This window comes from Mytilus californianus, unplaced genomic scaffold (assembly GCF_021869535.1).
Source record: "Mytilus californianus isolate M0D057914Y unplaced genomic scaffold, xbMytCali1.0.p SCAF_8, whole genome shotgun sequence".
Taxonomy (NCBI): domain Eukaryota; kingdom Metazoa; phylum Mollusca; class Bivalvia; order Mytilida; family Mytilidae; genus Mytilus; species Mytilus californianus.
The window spans coordinates 7,431,980-7,441,761 of record NW_026262734.1 but is presented as its reverse complement, the minus strand read 5'-3'; the positions used below and the strand labels follow the sequence as shown (position 1 = coordinate 7,441,761).

General features: G+C 34.4%; 1 protein-coding gene across 1 annotated transcript; it reads right to left on the bottom strand.

Moving 5' to 3' along the window:
• Positions 1-232: 232 nt before the first annotated feature.
• On the bottom strand, positions 233-4,961 carry LOC127711493 (fatty acid-binding protein homolog 6-like). The gene is made up of 4 exons (XM_052217565.1): positions 4,766-4,961; positions 1,926-2,098; positions 1,393-1,503; positions 233-511 (listed from the first exon to the last, which is right to left on the bottom strand). Exons 1-4 carry the CDS (start codon positions 4,851-4,853, stop codon positions 461-463), a joined length of 423 nt encoding a protein of 140 aa, XP_052073525.1. The 5' UTR covers positions 4,854-4,961; the 3' UTR covers positions 233-460.
• Positions 4,962-9,782: the final 4,821 nt, after the last annotated feature.

The window sequence follows — 9,782 nt, the reverse complement described above, 5'->3', positions numbered from 1 at the left end:
TGATAGATTGACTGTTTTCATGCATATTCATGACATGAACATATTAGCAATCAATAAAATACATTTTTCCAAATTGGGATGACGCGTATTGTAGTGGAGACCATTTTATTGCCAATAGAAAATAAGGGTTCGTTGAGTAGGAACCGACATTTTGACTTACAATGAAGGAATGGAAATTTACATTGCATATTCATATATACGGTCAAACTTGTAAAAATAAATAAACGAATAATTAAATAAAGTCAGAGACAAATCTATTGGGTTGTTGATATTTAAAATTTCACAAACCAAGAAGTATACAATTGCACTGAGTATACCGAGTCTACATAATCTCCAAAGAACACATTATTATTGTCTAAAGTGAAATGCTTAAAAGCGACGTGCGAAATCTGTAAGTTCACATGATTTAGTTGTGAGCCGATGTAAATACTTAAGTAACGTAGAGTTCAAAGTAACAGATTTAAGCCTTCTTGAAATATCTTTTTGCCGACACTTCTCCACGAGTCATGGTCTGAAAATAACAAAACTTAAATAATTACTTATATGTGTATCTTTTTCTCGAAACTTTCACATATATTTCGTATAAATAAACTGCCAAACGTCCGCATATAAAGCTGAAAATCTCGTTGGTCGTAATGTGATAGCCTCTTTATTTTTTTTCATTTTGTGTATATTTAAAATGCAAAATAAATTTTAAAGATGCATAATTACGTAAATGTGAAATAAAACTACATAACATATTGTCTTTTCTAAATTTTGATTATATTGAAACGTTTCCATACATTATTGACGTATCGCTACATAGTTTGCATATATTATACACTTATTATATTACACAAATTACTGGTAGTCATTCAAGAGAGCTATTGGTGTTTTTATCTAAAACTATTATATAATTAGGCTTTATTTAAATGACCTTTATACGCATGCATCTTTTTTTTGGTTCACCTTACACCAATTCCTTGTACATACATAGTTTTGTTTTAGGTTTCACATACATGTACCCCTGTTTTGCTGTTCGTATGCGTCTCTTTATGCTCTACTTGTGCATCAATTGTGTGTTCTAAAATGAACTCTTTCAGGCATCTTACAGTTTTTAAACAAATTAATCCCATGTCTCCTATCTGACATCTTCTTGCCAAAGGATGTTTAGTTCGTATTTCAAACGACAAATAAGATTCTTTAGCCGCCATTTTAAATCTGACTTACATTTTTGACAAATAATGTTAGTTATAGGTTAAAATTGAAAAAAAAAAAATTACAGTCGTCATCCTATCGCTTTTAACAAACTGATTCCTTCGATAGCATGCTATCTAACTCTTATCTAAATGATATAACGCTATTAAATCAGCTATTAGAATTAACCAATATTCCTTAAAGAGGCCTACTCACCATAACAAGATCATCTCCTTGTATTTCTCTTACTATTGTTACAACTTTCTTTGTTGCATCAGTAGGGGTATTTACAATTGTCAATTTACCGTCGACGAATGTCGCTTTCGACTGCAATATAAGATTAATTATCAACGAGTATTACATCAAACTATACAACTACTTGAAAAAGTCAGAGAGATTAAAACGTTTGTTATTATATGTACGTTGACTGTAAATCTAATATTACAAATCCGATTGTTTAACATTAGCTCAAACAAGGCAGGTAAAATCAAAAGAAAACGAATTCTGCCCCGTTATTTTCTTTGTTTCCGATGTGTTTTTGTTTCTCTGTCCATTGTTTTCTTTTTTCCAATTTAGGCATACCTGATTAGAGTTAATTTTACTAAAACATGCAGTTTGTAAACAACAAAATACGGTGGATATTTCGGAAGTTAAACTACTATGCTGGCAAGTCGAGTCCAACATTAACTGCTCATTCATAAAATACGATTAAAAGAATATTGATACACGAAGACAATCATTATAGTTACCTTGACTATTTCTCCGGAATCTGTTTTCCTGTCTACCTCTTCATTTAATGTGTATTTTTCTTCCATTTTCTTTGGACCAGCCTCTATGTTAATTGTTATGCTATTACCATCAATGCTTATAGTATTTGTTGGTGACATATTAGCAGCAGCTTTTCTCATCACAAGGTTGACACCTGTGAATACATTAAATTGAAATGCGCATTCAGTTGGAGTCAATATCTGTTTGTTAAATTGCAATAAATGATAAAAAAAAATCAAATCAAAATGCTTTAATTTAAACTTAAAATGTAGTAAAAAAGTAGCGGAAATACTTTCTATAATAATAATGTTTTTGCCAAGTAAAAATTGCACCGTATGCTTGCTTATTTCTTTGTTAAAATAATTTATTTATTGTTAAGGTATAAAGGAGTATATAAAAAAAATTGTAAGGGGTTCCGCGGAACCCTGTGTCTCGCCTACGATTGCTGCTGTCAGTGTAAAAGTGTAATGTTTACTTTAAAAGGGAGTCCATTTATCAGTAAAATACAGAATTTAAAAAAAATTCAAACTTTTACTTCATATGCTATTTCTTGGTCTTGAAGATTAGCTTCTGCCCAAGTTTCATAACAATCCATGAAGGTATGTCAAAATAATTGAATCCCAGACTGTCTGTAAATGTTAACCGTAAATTACAAAATTTTCTTCTGGATACTATCTTTAGATCAAAAACAATCTTCTGTCCAAGTTTGGTAGAAATCCAAGATAGTTTAAGAAAGTTATTAAAATTTCAAAAACTTTAACAAAAGAGTTAATATTTGTGGACGCCACCGACGACGACGCCGACGACGGAATGAAGGATCGCTATGTCTCGCTTTTGCGACAAAAGTCGCAGGCTCGACAATAAGAAGATTTTGTATAATTGCCAATGAGACAACTCTCCACCAGAAACTAATTTGAAATGACATAGAAGTCAACAGCTATAAGTCACAGTAACAATGAGCAAAACCCATAGCGCATAGTCAGCTTTAAAAGGCCCCGAAATGACAAATGTAAAACATTTCAAACGAGAAAACTAACGGCCTGATTTATGTACAAAATAATGAACAAAAAACAATATGATATACAGCAACAGACGACAACCACTGAATTACGGGCTCCTGTATAGTTTATTTTTTAAAATATCAACTTAAAAATATTTGCTGCTTAATCTTTTTCACCCAGTATATTTTTGAACATCATTTTCGTCCATAGCTCTGAACTAATTTGCTGTTATATTTAAACGATAGCTCTGATCTGATTGGTCCCAACATTTAAACGGTAGTACTGGGCTAGTTAGCCATTAATTAAATCGGTAGCACCGAGTTTATTCTTCAAATCCAAATAGAATATGTTTTATTCCATAATTATTGGTTAAAAGTGAAAGGTTATATCAATATAACCAAACTGCTTTCTAAATGTTTTGCGTGAGTGTGACACCAATACAATATGAATGATCATGAATAATGCCGATTCAGAATAATTTAAGAATACGTAACATTAAAACCAATAAAACCATTGAAACGATAAAGTCATGGTACTTAACATTTTCATGTTATAATTCCCCTGCAAGCTACAATGTTATCAGTAGTCATGTCATTTTTACAGTTAGGTGAACATTGGCGAGATTAAATTGCACGGCAATCTACTATTTTATCTAGAACGTAATCACACGTTAACTTCCAATGGCAGAAGTGCAATATGCCGACATTAACGACAAATAAATAAATACAAATACAAATAATTTTTATTAACTAATCACAGTGCCCGTACTAGTGCAGAATAATTACAGTTTAATTATGACTACAAGACAGAACATACGATACTTACACGTTACATTGTTTTCTAAAAGAAAGTGTCATGCGATGTTTTGTGAATATTCCCATTGCCGACGCCGTCAGGATTTTGTTAACCGTTAAGGAATATTTGTGTCACCGATTGACCATTGATATGTTCCACTTTCCGTAGCCACTATCTCGTCCTTTTTCTTCTTCTCATTTTTGACATAACGAAACGCGACTTATCCAGGTTCTTTCCCTTGACATTAGCAGCACAAGTACTTGCCCTCTGGAAAAACCAGAGTTTAACATCGTTTTTTTTAAACCTTTTTTTTTTTTTTTTTTTTTTGGGGGGGGGGGGGTTCTCCACATGTGAATCGGTACTTTTATACCGTTGTTTGTCTTTTCGCCACTTTTTGTTTGACTATGGTGTTGACCATTTTTGATTGAACTGTAGTATAATTACTTTATCCTGAGTATACACTCCCCCATCCCCACCCTCAATATATCGTTCTAATCGTCGATGTAATATGGTCCAATATCGGTGCGACAATTTCATGAATTAAATACAAAAACATAACAATAAAATGTAAAGAAGATGTTGTTTATTGTAAAGTGGTATGATTGTCAAGTTCGAGCGAAATATCCACCAGCGTCCAAAGGACGAGGATGTTTACAACTAAAGGTCACCGACATTGAAAAAACCCCATACGTCAGCTGTCACCGTGTGGCCTTCGACATTGAGTAAACCCCATACGTCAGCTATAAAATATTGCATGACAACATGCTTAACAACTTATACGAAAAAACCAACGATCTGACAAGTATATTGTGTACTGTAAATTCAGAAATTATTGCGAGGTTTCTATGAATGCGAATAATGCGACTATAGCAATAATAAGAACTCGCATTCTGATATCAAATACATAGATCTGTATGTATTTTTTCCTAAAATCGCAATAATTAAACTCGCATTTCTGTTAATTCTTCAAAAGTCGCAATAATAAATGCACGCAATAATTTATGAATTTAAGGTATAACACTTACCCATCTCTTTTAGGAAATCTTCAAACTTTTCACTTTTGTAAACTTTCCATTTTCCTCCAAATCCATTTTTCAACTCATCAGAAGACATTTTTTATTTTTTATACTGTAATGTTAGGCGAAGTAGACGGAGAAATCAGTGTGCATTAAAAGTTGAGAATACGCAACTTATATATACTGCCGGAAATTATACAGGTTCACAATGTGGAACGTCCAGGTGATTGAGAGGTAGACCGGAACGTTTACAAACATAAATATTGAACATGTTGATTGTTATCATTCAACCTTACATTTATTTATTCATCAATAGCGTACTACATCTTGAACTGAGTGGGATTTTATCCTTAACGATACGAAAACTTTAAATAATTCTAATAATTGATAACGTTTCTGTCATTTTTTTTAAAGATTATAAAAATGGTAATATTTGTTGTACATTCCGCTCTGATTCACACAACATTAATAATTATAATAAGTGGCTAAGTAATGAACGTTCCACATAGCTCTTGCTACGTACGTCTAGTAGAGATTTACAATAACTGTCAGTCTCGGAATTCGAGTACAACTACAAAACATACAGGTAAGCTACAGGGGTGATCTCAAAATAATGTGTACGCTAATTAATTTTACCGTGTTCAATCTTTGTGTGGTGATAGGACAAAACCATTTCTCAAATAAATTGACTTTTTTTTTACTAAATGGTAGAAAGTGCGCTTTTTCGTTTAAGCTCGATATAAACAGATATGTTCAACGTTTAAAAACTTTCACAACAAACATGTATTGTTCAATTACATGAATATGATAATTTTTACCGATTACATTAAAATAAACCTTTTCAAGCTTTAAGAAAGTTCCTTTACTGACGAATTATTTAAAAGGGAATTGGATAATTATTGTTCAGTTTTTTTAAATTATTTTCAGTATTTCGGGTCATTTGTTTCCACTGTGCATAGTCTTGGAGAATAGTACGGAGCCCCTAATGTGCTATGTGAATATAAATATTTTCGTTTGCCTGAGATTAAATCTGGTGCGCATCATTTTGAAAAATAGTGCGCACGAGTATCAACAACTTATAAACTGGTGCGCACGTACGACTTTAAAACTGGTGCACTAAACTTTTAAACTCGTGCGCACGACTTTCAAAATGGGTGCTAACGACTTTCAAACTCGTGCGTACTACTTTCAAATTCTTTGGTTCTTTTTTATGGGTTTTTCTTTTTTTGCAGTTTAATTAACAAGATCATTATAAACATTATCTGCAGATCTGTAGTCGCATTATATGTGGCAATTCTTCAGCATTAACTGTTACAGTAGCATCACCTGCACTTATATCTCCAATGTCAGGCCCATTATCCATTTTTTAAAGTTCAGGTTCCTCTACTGCTTATACAGAATTGGATGTCTCCTGATCCTCGTCACGAGAAATAAGTTGAATTATTTCATCAGCCATAAACGATATACCCAAGACAGCAGATAACCAGATAGCCAGAACAAAAAAAGAGAAAGTGTAGGAGGCTCAACAGACTCATTGCAGAATACCGAGTCTCTGTTGAACATGTTATTTGAGAATTGAAATGCTATAAAATCATTGGAACCCGTTGAAGGCTTCTTCGTCACACACTTAAAACCATAATTAAAGTTTGTGGTAACCATTGTTTTGTCAATCGCCGAAAACAACTTTTCAATTACCACTATAATGATTAAAGTACAATGTTTACAATAACTTTATTATTTTGAGATCGCCCCCGCTGTCTTACTCTGACTCGTAAACGGACTCGGGTCGGAGTCGGACACTTATTGTAAATCTCTAATAAGAACTAACCACGACTTACACGATCTCTGTACGCTTCTACCAAGACCTTCCCGATCGCATTACGATCTCAATATGAGTCTACTATGATGCTTTTAAGCGGGCTTTCAACATTCTTTCCTTCGAGTGCGCCACAAGCGTGGGCCACGTTCTATCTTCTCTGAAATTCTCCAGCAATAGCTAGTTATTCATTTGGTTCTGTTGGACAGGATATGACTTCATCTTTATAGTCCTGTACAATTGCTTGGCAAACCTCAGGAATAAAAGTTCTTATATCATTGCACGCGACTCTGAAATCGTATTGAAGGGTTTGATACCTATCGCCAGAAGCTAATTGCCTTAAGGTAATAACAACTTTCAGACCGGAGTCTAGTGCCTTTCTGAATCAGGTGTCTATCTTCTGAATTCGAAGTCTTACTCTGTTCAAAAGTTCATCAAATAATTCAGGAGACATCCTTAAAAAAATTAAAGAATGACTGTTGATTCTCCATCCTTAATTCTTTCATAAGTCGGTCGTAATGCCCAAACTGGCGTCGTCTTTCAACAGAAAGCCAAGGGCGCACCCAACAGGACCTAAATTGTCTGGTATGTCTTCCCCTTCTTCTTATAACTAAAAGTGTAGCCTGATCAGCCAAATCGATGCAGTGCAGCTGAATGAAAGATTGTAGAAGTAGGTTTGGATTATGTGTGTCCATTGTTGAACTACAGGTAGAAGTTATTGCATCCGTTTTTATATCAACAGAATGAGGTCGTGCAATTATCGTGTCTAGGACGCAGAAGTATCGTAGTAAGGTCGTACTTAAAGACGGCAAGCGAGTAGTATTGTCTTCCTCATCGTAGTATACTCGTATCAATATCGTAGTAGAAGCGTAATAAAGACGCAATGAAATCGGGATAGTCGCAATGAAATCGTAGGAAGGTCGCAGCGAAATATTTTCCATTGGCTTACCGATTGCACCACGATTTCCAATACGATGCTTCTACGCTCATCCCGATCTTACTACGTCCTTATTACGACCTCCCCACGCTTCTACTTCAACTTGTTTCGGTAACGACTGCACTACGAATGTTTTGAGCATGCTCAAAGTTGGTCGTGGACCTCCACGATCATGAAGACCTTTGCACGTCCTTACCACGACCACCATGATCTTACTACGAGTTTCAAAATCTTTCATAATGTCTGAGGTCGTAGCGGGATTGCGGTCCAAGTGTGACGATGGGGGTATTAGTTTATACAAAAAAACTCCAGGACTTTTTCATCGACAATATAAATCGCCGACCAACTAAAGCTTGTGAGAAACTAGTTATGCACCATTGTTGCTCCACAAATGTATTAAAGAAAACTGATATGGTCTCAGAAGTATCTTTTACATATACACTACAGTAACGTTATACACACTGGAAAACGGCACATACTACAGACTTCATGGAATGTTGAAATAGGACGTGAACACAAAATTCAGTATGGATAAGAATAATATATAAAAACACGCATATACACACATGCACACGCACTACAAAAAAGCGTACACTGTAACGTAGATTTTTATTCCTATTAAAATTCATTAGCAAATAAAAGCAAAAATCCGTCTCAAGATACGACTGGCAATAGTAGGAGACATAAAAGAGAAGAAAAACTACAGGCTCTTAAGACCATGTGTCGCTCTCCTGCATCTTCACCAAAAGCCATTTTTTGGTAAAAATCATCACGAAAGGGCAATAACTCTATAAAGATTTAACTGACAATTTCAGTCATGTTGACATACATATATATAGTAGATATTGTCTTGCTGATAATTTTTGCTATATAAAGTTTCTATCTATCTATTATAGTTTTCAAAATAATAGGCAAAAATGGGAAACATTGTCATTAAAGGGCAATAACTTCAATAAGGCGTCAACTGACGATTTCCGTCATGTTGTCTTATTTGTACATTTGTAGATCTTGAATTGTTGATCATTTTCCTATTTAAAGTTTTTTTCGATCTTTTATAGTTTTTGATCAGATATTGCAAAAAAACGCAAAAAAATGGTATAATCGTATTAAAGAGCACAAACTCCATTAAAGAGTTGTCTGATGATTGCAGCCATGATGACTTATTTGTAGTTCATGTCTTGCTGATCGGTTTTCCGAATAAAACTGTCTCTTTTTCTATTAAAGTTTTGAAAATAATAGGCAATAATGAAAAAAATGATAAAATTTGATATTTAAGGGCTATAACTCCAATAAGAAGTTGTCTGACAGTTTTCCTTTAAGTAAATAGCAGGAAGATATCAACATATGCAACAGTTCTGCCCCTGTCAGATTTTCTCTATTCATAGCGGTTTTCAAGATAATAGACAAAACTTCCATTTTACCCCTATGTTCTATTTTAGCCATGTCGGCCATCTTGATTAACAAACGGGGTCATCGGACACATTTTTAAAACTAGATAACCCAATAATGATTGTGGCCAAGTTTGGTTAAATTTGGCCAAGTAGTTTCAGTGGAGAAGATTTTGAACAGATATATCATCTTATGGAGGGGTATTTGCGAAAAATACCAGTCAAGGGACGGTGAAATTTCCCAAGCCGCTAGGCCGGGGAAATTTGGTCCAAAGACTGGTATTTTTCGCAAATACCCCTCCATAACATGATATATATCTGTTTAATTACACCGAAAAGATTTTGATTGAAACTGTCTGTACAAGTGAATGGAAATCGTAGTACCGCGGGAATTATACATGTACTTATATGCGTTAGTGCTGTCTTTTTGTAACGTCATGGTATCTACATGTATGTGTGTAAACGTCATTGTTATTCCATCATTAAATCGTTCATTTGTATAGATATTTTTTCCCCTCTTTATATGTATAATTCTGACAGTTTTCGGTTTAACTCAATCAATAGTGCTTAACCATGTTGTCGGGATAAAGCCTGAGAAAGGTTCCGAATAATTTGGCGGGAACAGTCTCGCGAGGGTAAAAAAGGAATATCCAAAATGGCAAATACCACGGCAGAGAGGGGAATTTGAGGCAAATTCACCGGCAGTGGTGTAAAAACAGGCAAATTTGTTTGAAATGAGGAAAAAATGCTAGAATATGCGAAAAATACACTGGCTAACAACCAATCAAAATCCGGCATTCTTATATAAGGTGTAATTATTGTAAAAGTTATCGGACGACGACGGACGACAGACGCCAAGTGATGAGAAAAGCTCACCTGGCCGAA